At 39.2% G+C, this 17,247-nt stretch overlaps 1 protein-coding gene across 2 annotated transcripts in view; it reads left to right on the top strand.

Moving 5' to 3' along the window:
• Ctdspl2 (CTD small phosphatase like 2) overlaps positions 1–17,247 on the top strand; it is a 52,895-nt gene continuing 35,648 nt past the window's right edge. For both annotated transcript variants that reach the window (XM_032904083.1, XM_032904084.1), the window contains exons 1-2: positions 1–756; positions 12,694–12,903. In XM_032904083.1, coding sequence (XP_032759974.1) covers positions 12,718–12,903 — 186 coding nt within the window. In that variant the 5' untranslated portion in view covers positions 1–756; positions 12,694–12,717. The remainder of the gene's footprint in view (positions 757–12,693; positions 12,904–17,247) is intronic.

Raw genomic sequence — 17,247 nt, forward strand, 5'->3', positions numbered from 1 at the left:
GAGCGCTCGGCACTGGCTCCGGCTCCAGCGCGCCAAGCCGTTAGCACCGCCCCTTCCCGCCGGCTCCACCCACCGCCGCCTAGTCACTAACCCTGGCCGCCGGGTGCGCGGCGCGTTCTTAAACCCCGCCTCCCGGGCTAGGGCGCGCTCTCCGCGTCGCCCGGCCCTAGGCGGTTCCGTTAGCGGCGGGAGGGAAAACCGCCCCCGGCGTCCCCGCCTCTGCTGCTAACGCTTTCCTCCCTACTCCCCCTGCGACCACCCCGCAGCTCGCTACGGAGGCCCCCGAAGTACAAACGTCCCTCACGCTCCGAGCCCCCTCGGACGCTGCGTCCAGTCTGACTCCTCGGGCCCTAAGGCCCTGTGCTCATTTTTCTTTGTTTTTTGTTTCTTGTTTTTCTTTTAGTCAGGAATTCTCACTGGTGAGTTCCCTAAGGCGGCAGAAACTTTTGCCTCTTCACGGAAGTAAAAGTTGGTTCTCTTTTACCCGCTGCTGCCCAGGCCTCCCGCATTCCTTCCCTCCCGCCTCTCCGGATAGTGGCGGGCGGGGGAGGAGGAAGCCAGAGCGCCTGCGCGGGGAGGCCGCTTTCCATCCGGGTCCCTGTCCGTGCGGTGCAGCAGGTCGGTAGGCGGGAAATGGCGACTGGCTGAAGGAGCTGGTTCTGTTGCTGCTGAGGGATAAGCGGGAAAGACACCACCTATTGCGCAGTTGGGACCATCGCCGGAGCCCGAGGACACTTTTCTGTCGTCACAGTGAAGGTAATTCCCTTGGTCCAAACGCTGCCGTTGCTCCGAAGCTCAGTCCTCTCCCAGGGCCGTCTGCCGGGATCTCCTCCCCTTCTCCAGCCGAGCCTTCAGCGGTTCCAGCACGTCCGTAGGCATGCACTGTTGGCGCCTTGTACGTTCACTATGTGGAAGCCGCTCTGGTTTGGACTTTCCCCAGGGAACGGCAAAGGAGCTCACTTCCCGCCAGCTTCAGCTCTCAGGCTGCGGCCTGTGTTGTGATTTCTGGGGTTCGATTTCACCCACCCCCAGCCCCATCTCACGTTCCTAGTCTCTGACCCCGTGGACCTTAGAGCTAATTAAGTTGGATTGCCTTTTCGAACCTTCTTGTGGACCCACGTAATGTTTTCGGTATTTCATTCTTGTAGGGTGCATTAGGGGGGCGTTGCTCTCTCTACTTGAGCTCTTACAAACACCCTTTGAGAATCTGGAAAGAGGTAACTGGAACTTCTGTCCGTCTTCTGTACTGGAAAAATGTTGAGTTGACATTACTACTGTTAGAAATCAAGTGTGGTAGTAAAAACCAGCTTATGTAGGAAGCCTCTGATTTCCATAGTGGTTAGTTAAGGGTGAGTCTTAATTATACTTAACATGCTGTTTACTTTGGGTATGTCCGTATGAGTTTACTTACGAATTTACTTTTGCGTTCTTGACCAGGATTCTGTGAAAATTAATTGCATAAGTAAATGGTGTTTATTTACTTCTCGCCCTAGTGGTAGCTGAATGTGTGAATGATTTTAAACACTTTAAGAGTACCTCAGGGAAACCTACTGAGATGCTGCTGAGACACTACCCTAAGCTGCTGAGATGAGTATCCTTAGAAGACATTACTCCAAGGCAGGAATTTATCTTTCTCATGCTACTAAGACAATACCAAGATTACGTTTACATCCGCATACAAATTAGTGCCTTGAAATGATAGGCTTATCTACATAATTTTTAGATTGTAGATTGCTTATTTCGATTCATCAAATGCCAAGTTACACATTTGTGTGGTCCAGCAATTATCTCTATAAAAGCGAAAGAGTAAAATGACATGTGGAAGCTGTTTTTACTTTTTTTTTTTTTTAAATAAAGAGTTCCTCGGTTTTTTGAATGCTTTGGCCATGTTGAATTTGCGGCATTATAGGTGTTTTCCTTGGGAATAAAAATGAAGATTAAAACATGGCTTATATTACATATCAGTTACTGTTTCTCATTCAGTAGCCTTCTGTTTCATAGGTGCAGCCTAGAGTATTTCACTTGCTGTTCACATATTAGGATTAAATTTCAGTAATAAGCAGGCACATGCAAACATCATTATAGTTTTATTTGAAAGACTTAGCCCAAGGTCATAAAGAAAGCCAAGGTAAAATATAGCTCTCATATGACGTAGTTTTAGGAATGAGCTGGGCCTCACTGCTTTTCTAGGATTGCTTGATTTTGGGGTTTGGGGAGTGAAAGTTTAGACATACTAAATACTTATTGAGTCATTTTATTTTAAAATAGGACCAATTATGCTGCTACTCAGAAGAATTGGGATAAATTATTTCTAGTGCAGGCTTTCTCTGTTTTAACGATGTTTTGGGGTGTGGTTTTTGATATAATTTATTTTATAGGTAGTAGAATCAGTATTATAGACTATGGCTAAGATTTTCCCAAGTTAGTTACTACTGCATTCAACTAGACCCTATATTCTCGTTTTGTCTTGTTTATTTTTGATTTTTTGAGACATAATTTTGTGTGTGTGTGTGTGTGTGTGTGTGTGTGAGAGAGAGAGAGAGAGGGAAAGAGAGAGAGAGAGAGAGAGAGAGAGAGAGAGGCATTGAACTCAAAGAGATGGACCTGCCTCTGTCTCTGTAGTTGTATTGCAGTGATAAGATTGTGTAGGAATACCAAATAGGACAGTTATGTTTTAGGCATTCTGTTCTGCATAGTGCTAGTGCCTTACAGATATTTCATTTGAACTAGGGGTGCCCCCCCTTAAGAAGTTGATGATTGGTAAAGTTTTATCTTTTCCAAATTAACCTAGCTTACTACAAGATTGTATTTGATCAAATGGCTTCTTTGTAGGATGATTTGAATAAAATCTGGCTGGATATGTAGCGTAGTTGGTAAAGTGCTTGCCTAGCATTAAGGAAGCCCCATGTTGCTAAATCCCCATCACCAGATGAGCTGGTTATGGTGGTTCCTGCCTGTAACCTCGGGAAAATGGAAGCAGAAGAGTCAGAAGTTCATAGTCATCCTCCGCTATATTACAAATTGGAGGCCAGCTTGCCTCCATGAGACCCTGACTCTAAAAGAAACTTGAACCTGTTCAGAAAGGATATACTGGACAAAGACTTGTAATTAACTGCAGAATCAATTGCTGACTGATAAAGTATAATGTTATCTTAGTTATATTACATTATGCTTTTGACTGGTGAATCAAAAATATATAAAGAATATAGTGTTTTGCCAGAATTTGAAAAGGGCAGCATCTCCCTGTATTTGTAATTTATCAAGTTTTTATGAAAATATAAGGGAAGAAAGATACTTTAAGTCACATATCAAATGTGTGAAGAGGACCTTATACATAGTGTTCTCTTGGGTAATTTTTATTAGTAGATTAAAATCACCAAGCCATTTTAAACTGGATTGGGTACAGGTGGTCATTTGTGCTACATTGAGAATGAAATTGTTTATTTATATACTTGTTTTTGTTTTTGTTTTTGTTTTTTAAGTGAGACAGGGTTTGGCTATATAGCCCAAGCTTAATCAAACTCCAGATCCTTCTGCCTCAACCAGGAGTGCTGGGATTAAAGGTGAGTGCCACTAGGTCCCAGGCTTAGGCTATTTAACAGGCATGAAATTTGCTTGAATGAGCACTTTTGACCAGTTTTTGCTTACTTTTCTGACATCCTTATACCCTAACCTAAGCCAGAGGTATTCACTAATGTTTGTATGAGTATATGTTTTTTATCCTCCTTAAGAAAAAGTGCCATTTTATAGCTCTTGCCAGGGTGAAACTTGATATATGAACACTAGGCTGGCCTTGAACTCACAGAGATCCTCCTGTCTCTGCCTTCTAAGTCAGTTCTGGGACTAAAGGAGTACATCACCACAGCTATTGAGTACATACATTTTATATTTAAACTGTATTAAATTGTTATTGAACCTACCTATAGGTAGACCTAGGTGGTTGAGATTTTCTTGAGAAATGCCATGCTGGCTTCATTTATATATACTGAGTATTGTGGAAATCTTTATGAAATGCATTGTTTAAAACATTAAATTCAGCTGAGTGTGGTGGCATGCATCTTCAATTGAAATTCTTGGGAGGAAGAGGCAGGTGAATTTATGTGAGTTTAAGGCCACCTAAACTATATAGCAAGTTTTAGGACAGCCAGGGTTATATAAAGAGACTCTGTCTAAAAACAAATTATAAGTTTGTAGATAAAACATCATTGTATTTTACTCATAAGTGAAGATTAGCTTATTAAACTACACATAAGTGAAGGTTCAGAGACAGTGGAATTAAGGAAAGGTAAATTTTCTTTTGCCTTTTTTGTTTGTTTTTGATACAGGGTTTCTTATTTTTTAAAAAGATTTATTTTTTTATGTATATGAGTACACTGTCAGTGTCTTCAGACACACCAGAAGAGGGCATCAGATCCTATTACAGATGGTTGTGAGTTTCCATGTGGTTGCTGGGAATTGAACTCTGGACCTCTGGAAGAGCAGTCAGACCTCTTAACTGCTGAGCCATTTCTCTAGCCTGAGACAGGATTTCTATGGCTGTTCTAGAACTTGCTTTGTAGACCAGTCTGGCCTCAAACTCAGAGATCCATCTGCCTCTGTCTCCCAAGTGCTGGGGGATTACAGGTGTGTACTACTGCCTGTCAAGAAAAGTTAAATTTTTACATACTGGTTGTGACTGGGAAATATATGGGATATAGGAGTGTTATCTAGGTAAGACAAACATGATGAGAGTAAATTTTATGTAGTGAGAATCTTAGGCCTTTTGGGGTCCTTTGGTATTTTTGTGAACCTAGCAATAAGGAATGGTGAGACCTAAAGGTGGCTTCCAAGATAAGACTTTTTTTTTTTTAAGATTTATTTATTTATTATATATAAGTACACTGTAGCTGTCTTCAGATACACCAGAAGAGGGCATCGGATCTCTTTACAGATGGTTGTGAGCCACCATGTGGTTGCTGGGAATTGAACTCATGACCTCTGGAAGAGCAGTCGGGTGCTTTTAACCACTGAGCCATCTCTCCAGCCCAAGACTTTTTTTTTTTTTTAAGATATATTTATTTTATTTATATGAGTACACTGTAGCTGTCAGACACACCAGAAGAGGGCATCAGATCTCATTACAGATGGTTGTGAACCACCATGTGGTTGCTGGGGATTGAACTCAGGACCTCTGGAAGAGTAGTTGGTGCTCTTAACTGCTGAGCCATCTCTCCAGCCCCAAGATAAGACTTTATGAACAAATAATTTTTTATTTTGTTTGGTGGTAGGGCAGACAGGTTTTGAATCTTCTACATAGCAGGGGCTGACCTTGAACCTCTCTCTGATCCTCCTGCCTCCAAGACCTCGAAAGTGCTCAGATTACAGGTATTTAAGCCACCATGTCCATCAACAAAATTTTGACATAAAATCATAATAGGATAGTTCTCTATATTAGAATCTCATATTTCATAATATGCATAGCTTTCTATAATAGATTGAAAGAAAGATAGATTGAACATTATTAACACGAGTAATAGTGCTTTGAGCTGGAGTTTCGCAGTTAGGCTTTCATAATGGCTGTAATAATTGTAGGACAAGCTCTTTTTTTTTTTTTAAGATAAAGAAACATGAAACAGTGTAGTAGAAAGTGGCACTTGAATACTTTAGAAAAAATTATGTTTAAACTTTATTAATAGCCATTTCTATAGGATCTCACTGTACTCAGGCTGGCTTCAAACTCTATGTAGACTTGCCCATTTATTTTTCTATTTTTATTGTGGTAGAGAATTTAATTTGAATTCCTTTAGTGACTTTGGAAGAGAAAATGGGTAAACCAAACAGTAGAGCATATGTTTCAGTTTAGGTGTACTAGAATATAGATTACTTTTAGCTTTTTCTTTCATGGATGTGTTAATGTATGTTTAGGAATCATAATTTTTAAGATAGGGTATGAGTTAATCATAGAATTTTATATTTAGTGGATAACAATTTTTTGAGTCTTCCAAAATTAAGTTCTTTGTTGTTTTATCTTTTGTCTTTTTTTTTTTTTTTTCCCCAGGAGCTGGGGACCCAACCCAGGGCCTTGTGCTTGCTAGGCAAGCGCTCTACCACTGAGCTAAATCCCAACCCCCAAGTTCTTTGTTTTAAAACTGAGATTTTTTTTTAATTAAAAAGTTTTACATTCATTTACTGTGTGTGTTGTGCGTACACCAAAACTATAATTATTTTAAAATTTCTTAATTATGTGTGTGACTGAGTGTATGTATGAGTACCTGTATGCCACTGCATACCTGTGGGGATCAGAAGACAACTTTCAGGAGTGCATTCTCTCCTTCCATCTTATGAGTTCAAAGGCTCAAACTCAGGTGAGCACACACCCTAACTCTCACTGACCAAAGCAATTTTTGAGGCAGACAGTTGCAGTTGTACATTGTATTGGGTTACCAGATTAATGGTCCAAGAATAGGACTAGCTTTATCTAGGGGGTTCCTTACAATGTAGCAATTCACAATAATGGCACAAGTATAAACTTAGAAACTTGTCATAGAAGTCTCCAGTTCACTAATTTCTGCCAAATCCAAGAAAAGAGAAATGATACACTGCATATGAAGGGTTCTCAGAAAGTTACCAAGACTAATGTTTCTTTTTTCAAACAAAGATGTTTGCTGAATAAATGACAATAGAGTTACAGTGACAAATTAAACATTGAAGAAAATAAGGGCAGGCTGTAAAAAGATTTCAAATCAAGCTTTAAAGGCAAAAAGAGTCAAAGCAGCCCTAATTGTCTATTATAAAGAATATTTGGGGAAATGAAAAGGCTGGACGTGTAGATTCGTGGGAAAGTAGTTGTCTTTGCCAGGCCCTGCCTAGCCAGTATCCTGGAGAAAATACTGTGCCAGTAAGATGGCTCAAATGGGTAGACCTGACAACTTGAACTCCGTCCACAAGTCCACATGTCCACATGGTGCATTACTGCATTTTACTCCACATAAATTTTATCTTTTGGTAAAGGGCTGAGCCAGGCAAGAAGATCATGCCTGTAATCTCAGCACTGAGAGGGAAAAAATCACTCCAAGTTTGAAGCCAACTTGGACCACACAGAGTGAGATCTTGTCTCAAAACATATGTGTACACATACATACTAAGTTATTGTGAATTGATGCATTGTAAGGAATCCCCTAGATAAAACCAGTCCCATAATTGGACCATTATTGCAATCTCATAATTCAAGACAATTGGTTGGGGATTTAGCTCAGTGGTAGAGTGCTTGCCTAGCAAGCGCAAGGCCCTGGGTTCGGTCCTCAGCTCCGGAAAAAAAAATAAAAGAGCATAATTCAAGACAATTTACAATTTGTAATTGTCTGCCTCAAAATTGCTTGGATCAGTGAGAGTAAGGGTGTGTGCTCATCCCCTGAGTTTGAGCCTGTGAATCCATGTGGTGGAATAAGAGAATGCACTCCTGAAAGTTGTGTGCAGTGGCCTGAAGGCACCATATATGCATTCACTCACACACAGAATGATAAAGAAAATTTTAAAGTAATTATAGCTTTGGTAGATATCAGAAATGGCTGTGATAAAGGAAAGGAACTTTTTTTTATTAATTGGCCCCCATTTTGTAAGCAAACATTCTTACTGTACTGAGGATTGTTCAGAGATAGAACTTTCTCTCATCTGATCTGTTTGAGATAAATGGAAAACAAATTGGTTAAGTTCAGGAAGATAAGTTGTAGAGTGCCAGGTTCTTAAAGTGCTAGGTTAGATCACTGCCTTCAAGGGTTTTTAGTTCTTTGCAGTGCTTCTGCCTGCTTAGCAAGGGATCAGCTTCTGAGCTCCGTCTCCTGGCCCTTGCCATGAGGACTCACTCTTGTCAAGTGTGATTGAATCTGTTGAAGCAGGTTATTTTAGTGTTAATTTGGTAAGAGCTAAGTGAGGGATGACCTCAGGGTTTATAGAAGTTTATGGGTGTGGAGGTGGTTTTTATTAGTTACATGATACTTGGGCTGACTTTTAAACAGTGAGGATAACTAGGTAATTAGTTGAAATAATAGTTGTGGTAAAGAGGATAGAAACTTAGGTAGAGAGCACAGAGTGTCAGCAACTATGCAACTATGATTACTGCTGTACAGAGAATGACAGCAAATAATAATTAATGAAGGAAGACTGCCCCTGGAAACACTCTGGGGAATTAATACAGGTAGATGCTGGTGCTGACTGAGCTCCAGGTTCTGTAAGACCCTGTCTCAATAAGATGGAGAAAGACTGAGGAGCATAACTGGTGTCCACCTCTGTCCTCTTCACAAGCTAATCAGCACACATGAACACCATGTATTGGCAACACACATATACACACTCTACATATTGTAGAGTGATGTATTTGCCAGGGATTTTATAGTTTAGTTTTTATTGGAAAGCAGTTGATGAGAAACCTGGTAAGAGGAGTAGACAGACTTGTGTAGTTCAGAGGATGGATTTAAAAGAAAATACTGAAAAATTAATTTTAGAGGTTAAAAACCAGAATTTCATAGTTGATTATAGGGGATAAGGACAGGTGTCACAACTAGGTGGTTGATGGAGTTTAAGTCTTTTTGGTTAGGTGATTACATATGTGGATGAGTATAGGAGAAAAAAATAAAACAAGAAGAAGATATTTTGGGATGGGATGAGAAAAACTAAATTGGTTTTAGGTAAGTTGAGTTTGAGGTGGTGTGATATAAGTCTGAAATTTTAGATAGTAGTTTAGAAAACCTAGCAGAATTAATGTTGCAGTTTATGGTGAACCTTTGAAAGACTTCTTCCAGCACCAACACCCTTCCCCTGTAATCTATTCACCTGGGCAGCAGATAACTACAAAACATATTTATGTTGAAAAAAAATGAATGTTTTATGCTGTTTTTATGTCTCAAGTTCTTGGACTTAAAGTACTACTCTTGTATTTTATCATTTTCATTCTCTGGTACTAGATTTATTTTACTAAGCATGATCATTTCCCAGTCTTCTATAAAGGGATATATAACACACACACAATATTTATTTTATCATATATTTTAAATGTTATAAAGAAAAGTTATATGGCGGGCTCTGGAGATGGCTCAGTGGTTTAGAGTGTTACTGCTCTTCGAGAACGCCTATGTTCAGTTCCCAGCACCCTCATTAGGCAGCTCACAAAATGTAACTCAAGCACCAGAGGATCTGACATCATCATCTCACACACATGAAGGCAAAATACCTATACACATTTAATATCTTAAGTGTTAATGGTTTCTGTAGTGAAGTCATCTGGGCCTTTAGTTTACATATGTTTTTACTACATACTCAATTTTAAATATGAGATTAATTAGCCTGTTGTGTAAGGTTTGGTGATTTCTGTTGTTTGTTTTGAGGCAAATGTTGCTATGTCTCAGACTGGCCTGGAAGTTCTCGTATTCCTACCCTTGGCCTTTTGAGTGCTGGGATTACAGCTGTTTACCACACTATCAGCTAGCTGTTTACCTCAGCTGAAATCTTTGTGGAATTTCTTGACAGTTGGTTGCATTTGCTACTGGGTGTGCATGGCACAGTATTTGTGGAGGCCAGGGGACAACTTCATGGAGTCATTTCTCTCCTTCCACTTATATGTGGGCTGTGGGGCTTCAACTCAGGTTGCCAGGCTTGTGTGGCAAGTGCTGTTACCCATTGAGCCATCTTGCCAACTCTTGGAGTATTTTACTGAATATTATGAATAGAAAGTAAACACTGGTAGAGTCTATTTGGAAAATTGGATTTTTGGAGCTGTAAGTGAAGGTGTTTGGGTTAGTCAGTTTTACATCATTGACTTAACTAAGTTTTCTTGTTGTGTTTACCCAGAATCCTAGTTGGAAAGTGGGAAAGTTTCTGCTTTCTGATCAGCTCTTGACTTTTGTTTATTCTCTCTGCCTCAGTGTAAGCACCTGGAGCATACAATGCTAGTGGCAGTTCAGAGCATCTTCTATCCTTCCCTTATGTTTAATGGTTTGGATTTTTTGTTTCCCACAGTAGAAGTTGCCCCAGCTATGCTAGCCCATGTTCATCTAGGGTTCAAGAGCATTTGTTACTCTTGCAAAGGCCCTGGGTTTGGTTCCTAATACCCACAGGGTTGCTCATAATCATTCATAACTCTAGTTCTAGGGGATCCAGACTTCTCTTTTGACCTCAGACACCAGGCGTGCACATGGTACACATACATACATAAAGGCAAAAAGCTTGTACACATAAATAAATCTAAAGAAAAATTTAAAACTCTAATTTTATATATTTGTAATTTTTAAACATTTTTAAATGTATTTTAAAACTTGCAAATGAAAGATTAATTCTGATGTCTGAATAAAATAATTTTAGATTTTTCACACATGTTTTTATGGGATAATTCATTCTTTTCTTTTCTTTTTTTTTTTTTTTTCTTCTACAGAAGAACCCATGCTTGTTTCCTGTCTCTCCTAAGAAGGGCTTATCTTTTCTTTTCTTGGGTTTGAGATTGATTAGTTACGTCAGGTCCTTAATATTCTGTTGATTTCAAGAAAGTATTAATTCTTTTGTGGTTCACCCAAGTTTTTTATTGTTCGTGTTGGGCTGGAGCAGTTTAATTATTATCAGCTTTCTATAGGTGAGACAGAACTCAGTTATAGAAGAATTGGTCATTTCCCTTTCTGGAATTACAGCTTAAATTCTGACTTTTTTTTCCCCTTGCCTTCAAGTTATCTTCTGATTTAGATCAAGGAAAGGGAAAGGGTTCAGGTTGGCCAGATTGATGGTAAAGAAAGAAAACAGTGCCTCTTTTGGTTTTGGATGAATTTTCCTCCTTTTTTTTTTTTTTTTTAAAGATTTATTCATTTATTTTATATAAGTACACTGTCACTGTCTTCAGACACACCAGAAGAGAGAATTGGATCCATTACAGATGGTTGTGAGCCACCATGTGATTGCTGGGAATTGAACTCAGGACCTCTGGAAGAGCAGTCGGTGCTCTTTTTTTTTTTTTTTTGGCGCTGAGGACCAAACCCAGGGCCTTGCGCTTGCTAGGCAAGCGCTCTACCACTGAGCTAAATCCCCAACCCCGCAGTCGGTGCTCTTAACCACTGAACCATCCCGCCAACTCCCTGCATTTTCCTCTTAAGGACCTTAAAGCTGTGTGACTCTGTAGAATAGTCTGGCCTCAGAGTTTCCTCTGTCTCCAGAATGTTGGTATTAAAGAGATTGGCCACCTTGTCTAGTGTTGACATTCACTTTTTGGTTTCTGATGAGGGTCGTTCTATATTCTGGATATTGTTTCCTTAAGATGAATATTTGTACACATTTTCTTCATACACGTGCATGCCATGTTACAAATATGGAGCTCAGAGGACAATTTATGAGAATCATCTCCCACCTTGTGGGCCCTGAAGATTGAACTCAGACTGTGTTTTTACCCATTGGTGCATCTTACTGGCCCCTGGATTCCTTTTTGAGTTTGTACATAGGGTTCTTGGTATACAGGTATTTTTCATTTTGATGGCTGATTTATTCTTTTTTGAGACAGGTTCATGTATCCCAGACTGGCCTCTTGCTCACAGAGCTGCCTTCCTCTGCTACCTGAATAATGAGATTAAAGGTATTACAAGCATGGCTAGGTCATTAGACCTCTTGGGAGGCAAGGGTCTCCCAACCCCCCCCACCCCAAGGCCATCTTGCAAGTCTCCCTATCCTCAGATTTTGTATTTTTCTGTGCAGTTATTTTATGGGTTAACTTGTTTCACAAGTGTGTTACAACACTGTTTCTTTTTTCTTTCTAAAAAAAATTTTTTTTGAATATGTTTTGCCTGCATGTGTCTGAGTACCATGTTTGTGCTAATACTTGGAGAGGCCTGAAGAGGCAGTCAGATCTCCTGGATGGAGTTACAGGTGGTTGTGAGCCTCCATGTGAGTGATGGTAATCAAAACTGGGTTCTCTGGAAGAGCAATAAGTACTCTCAACTCTGGTCAGCTTTCTAGCCACCCTTAAAATTTCTTCTTAAATATTTGTATTTATATATGTGTTACTGGTAGAAGAACTCTCATATGGTCTAGCAGTTATCTACATCTTAGCCTGTAAATCCAGTTTTATTATGTGTGATAAGACTGAACTCTTATCAAGGTGATCCAACCCCTCTTGGTACTCTCACATGGTTATTGGTTTTTCGAATTATGTTTATGAAATTCATTCATCAAGTGATGCGTTTTCCTCTTAAGGTCAAAATGACAAAACCTTTCCCTACTTTGTTTACTGTTGTCTCAGTGCTTACCTAGCTTGGGGTCTCAGATGTGATTAACTGCTCAATAAATATTTGTAGAGTAAATGAATGACCAGTGTGATTTTTTTTTTTTTTCTTTTTTTTTTTTTTGGAGCTGGGGACCGAACCCAGGGCCTTGCTCTTCCTAGGCAAGCACTCTACCACTGAGCTAAATCCCCAACCCCGACCAGTGTGATTTTGACATAGGTAGAGATAGCACAGTTTTGGAAAAATCGTGCACTGTATTTGGCATTACTCAATTTTCTCTTCTAGAAAGCAACATCTCACATGCTGTTAAAGTTATTTGGTAGATAACATATATATCCAGTGCCTTTCACTTACAAATACTAGTTTTAAAGGTCTCTTAGAGATCTGGGCTTTTTAAAAGAAATAGATTTTTATTGTATAAGTTATTGGGCATATTGAGTAATAACATGTTATTTTTCTCCTACAGGTTTACATGTGGCACCCATAAAAGATGAAGCTGAGAACACGGAAGGCTTCTCAGCAGTCCAGTCCAATCCAAACACAGCGCACTGCCAGAGCAAAAAGGAAATACTCAGAGGTTGATGATAGCTTGCCTTCAGGAGGAGAAAAACCATCCAAGAATGAAACCGGCTTATTGTCTTCAATTAAAAAGTTCATTAAAGGAAGCACGCCCAAGGTAATACTTTAACCTCACACCTATGTAAAACACATCATGCTTAGTTTGTTTTCTCTAAGTATGTATAGAAGAGAAGTTGATATTAATAGAACCTATTTTAAAGGATAATGCATATTTTAGTTTTCAGGAATATTACATGTGAGGTATTTAATGAAAATCCAAGACAAACATAACATTGAACTAAGTAATTTAGCTTTCTGTCATGGTGGTGGTTTTGTTTTTGTTTTTTGAGACAGTATTTCTCTATGTGTTGTCTTGGCTATCCTGGAAATAGCTCTGTAGACCAGGCTGGCCTTGAACTCTTAGAGATCCACCTGCCTCTGCTTCTGAGTGCATTAGGATTAAAGGTGTGTGCTTCCACTTCCCAGTAGTCCATTTTGTGTTTTTGAGACAGGTTCTTGCTATATTATAGCCCAGTTGGCCAAGCATTTGCTATGTAGCACAGGCTAATTTCCAATTTATAGCAGTCCTCCTGGCTTAACTTCCTGAGAATTGGGATAACAGGTGCATGCTATTGTGCCGGTAGTCTCTGTTTTTCATGGTGTTATGGAAGTCAAAAGAGGATTTTCTTCATTGTTTTAAGTTAACGAAGAAAACATTTATTTAGTAGTGTAGTGCAGTGAGCAGTGGGTATAGCAGCAGTAGAGTAACTGCAGCTGAAAGAACATTAGTAAAAGAATGACTTTTGAATAGGAGGTAGTATGTTTTACATTGATATTATGGATTGTCATGAGTGATTAGGAAGTCAATTACTCTTCTAACCCTTAAGGAGATTGGAATTGGTGCCAAGTGCTTGGTCTCAGACTCCTTTTTTCAGACTAAGGTACAAAGCAAAAAAGCAGTCTTAGAAACTTCCATGTATTCTGTAAATGTGCATTGTTATTTATGATGTTGATTTTGTTATGACTTTATGATTTTCTTTTGTGTTTATGAGACAAATATTTTCAAAAATAGAAAAACAATCATTTTCTTGCCTTGTTCATAGTGATAGGTTCGGTTATAGGTAGCAAATCCTTTTTAATTTAATTTTTTTGAGATTTTTATTTTATATGTGTGGGTGTTTTGCCTATGTGTTTGTATATACATGCACTACAGTGTACCCAGGGAGGTCAGAAGAGGCATTGGAGCCCCTGGAACTGCAGTTACAGTTTTCAGCTATTATGTGGGTACTGGGAATTGAACCAGTTCTTCTTTGGAAGAGCATTCTTTTTTTTTTTTTCTTTTCTTTTTCTCGGAGATGGGGATCAAACCCAGGGCCTTGCGCTTGCTAGGCAAGCGCTCTACCGCTGAGCTAAATCCCCAACCCTGGAAGAGCATTCTTAAGCACAGCTATCTCTTTGAAAGCCCCTTTCTTCAGTTATTATCATATTTCAGAATAAAGCTTCAGTATATGCGTGCAAGCCCCTCCCTCATTTTTATTTTTTGGAGATTTACTGAGTCAGGGTCTCAGTCTGTACCTCTGACTGCCTGGAACCTCAGCCATAGTGTAAGCTGCACTCTACAGAGACCCACCTGCCTCTGCGCCCTGAGCTCCGAGTTTCACCGTACTGTGGCTGACTTATTCTGCATGCACAGACATATTCCTAGTCATGCACCCCAGGTGCTGGCACTAAAGGTTTATGCCACCATGGTGGGCTCTCTCCCCATTGTTTACCTGTAACAAAGTACATGAAATTCTCAATCTGTTCTAATCCATATTTTGGCCGAAACACTCAGTATTTCTCTGATTTCAGAATTTTAAAACTGTTAGCAAGAACACTCAAATTATTTACATATAGTGTTTGTGCTTTTAGTACAGTGAGATTTCTAATATTATATTTGAAGTGAAAGCTTCAGTTTTGATACGGTGTAATTTTAATGAAACGTTGAAATATTCATTTCACATCAAAACCATATTAATCTCCTAATTATGATCTATAGAAAGAAATATTTTTACATTATATATGCAAAATAAACCTAATTATAGATAAGATGCACATTACTGAAGATTGAGCCCAGGGCATCATTCTAGGTAAGCACTTTACACACTGAGTTACTCTCTCAGCTCCTTTTCTCTATGTCTTTTTTTTTTTTTTTTTTTTTTTTTTTTTTCTCACACCATAGCCCAAGCTCATTTGATCCTCAAAGCAATCCTGCCTCAAATCTCCAGAGTGCTATGACTGTAAAGAGCTACCATACCCAATTTTTAACTTTGAATATTGTACTGGACTGATTTTTTTTTTGTCATTTTTTTTCTTTTTTTTTCGGAGCTGGGGATCGAACCCATTGTTTGTTTTGTTTTGTTTTGAAACAGACTCCAAAAGTTCTGGTTGTCCTGGAACTCTATATAAACCAGGCTGACCTTAAACTCACTGAGATCCACCTGTTTCTACCTCCCAAGTTTCTGCCTCCGAGATTAAAGGCATGCACCACCATGTCTGGCATTAGATAGTTATATTGTAACCCTTAGAATGAAGTAACTCATGATACCATAATAAATCTTTTATTATATTTTATCTGTATATTTTATGTACATATGTGCATGCATATGTACATGTGTGGATGCATATGTGCCACAACACATGTGTGAAGGTCCTAGGATTACCGTGGGAGTCCGTTTTCTTCTATCATGAGTCCCAGGGATCCAAGGCAGGTTGGCAGGTTGGCAGCAGGGACCTTTACTTGCTGAGGCATTTCACCGGCCCAGGAATAATAAGCAGATAATCTCCTTTTTCTCTCTGTAACAGTTTCATGCAGCTTAGTCTCAACCCAGTCTCTGTGTATCCTGATTCTCCAGCCTCTACCTTCCAACTGCTACGATTATCACCTGCGTTTTGGGATCCTGGGCATCAAAGCCAGGGCCTTGTTCATTCTTGATAAATACTGAGCCTCGGCACCCAGCCACTTGTTGATTTTTTTTTTTTTTTTTTTGAGACAGAATTGTTTTAGCGTTGACTGACTTAGACTATATTGTGTAACCCAGGCTGGCCTTGAACGCATAAGCAGCCTCCAGAAGTGTGGGATTATAGGTATGACCTGCCACACCAAGCTTAGTCGGTAAATTAGTTAAGTAGAGATGGAAAAGTTCTCCCTCTTCATCTCCAACCATACATGTTTACTTCATGTTATAGAGACATCTTTCTTTGGATCAGTTTTTGTTTTGATTATGCCCTAAGTTCAGATTCATTGCAAAATATTTATTTATTTTTATACCTACATTATGCTTTCTTTATATTGTCCTTTTTTTTGTTTTCTTAAATTGAGGTCTTAATATATATCTTAGGCTGACCTCAAACAGTCTTCCTGCTTTAGCCCCTCAAGTGCTGGTGTTTACAGATCTGTCCACCAAGTCAGCCTTTCTGTTACTGTGTGTTCTGTGAAGAACCTTGGGGGAAATAGAAGTACTTGAACCTTGTTTTCTTTTAATTTACTTTATGATTGTAGAGTTTTTTGTAATTTAATATAAATTTTAGAATTAGTTTAGATTATTAAAAAGCTGCCACTGCTATTACAATAAATTTTGTATATCATTCACTTCATGAATATGTAGATCATTTATCGAGGATGGACATCTTTTTTTTTTTTTTTTTTTTCTCTTTTTCTTTTTTTTTTTTTTCGGAGCTGGGGACTGAACCTAGGGGCCTTGTGCTTGCTAGGCAAGCGCTCTACCACTGAGCTAAATCCCCAACCCCCGAGGATGGACATCTTAATATGGAGTCTGTCAATTCATGATGATGATAAATTTGAGCCAGACACAGTGGTGAGTACCTGTAGTACCACTGTTTGTAAGGCTGAGGTAGGAGGATGACCTGGGGAACACGATGAGACTTGTGTGTTTTGAGGAAATAAAAAAACGAAGCATGGTGCTGTATTCTAATCTTAGCTAACCTGGGCTACATTACAGGGCCTTGTCATAATAAAGAACAACAACAGAAAAGATGAGGGTGGTGAAGGCAAGAATGGAAAGCTAGCCTTAGGTACATAGCAAGCCAGTTTGGGCTTAGTGAGCCTGTTGTCTTCAAGAGGAAAAATAGAGAGGAGCCGTGTATAGTGAGTGGTGTGAACATCCCTGTAATCCTTGATACAGGAGGATTGACATGAGTTCTAGTCCCATCCTTGGCTACAAAGTAAGTACCAGACTAGCTGGAGCTCAATGGGAAAACTCTTGTCTCAGAAATTTCAAAACTGACCAACTAAACAACTACAAAACTGAGCAGAATTAAAAAGTGCTCTGCTACTGAGTTACACTCTAGCCTGATGGAGTTAATCTTATTTTTTCTGAATAATATGGAAGTCTTGCTCTATTTCTACCAACTTTATTACTAGGTATTTGATGTTTTGTAATGCTTTAACTTTATTATTAGT

The sequence above is a fragment of the Rattus rattus genome, chromosome 5 (genome assembly GCF_011064425.1).
Source record: "Rattus rattus isolate New Zealand chromosome 5, Rrattus_CSIRO_v1, whole genome shotgun sequence".
Lineage (NCBI taxonomy): Eukaryota > Metazoa > Chordata > Mammalia > Rodentia > Muridae > Rattus > Rattus rattus.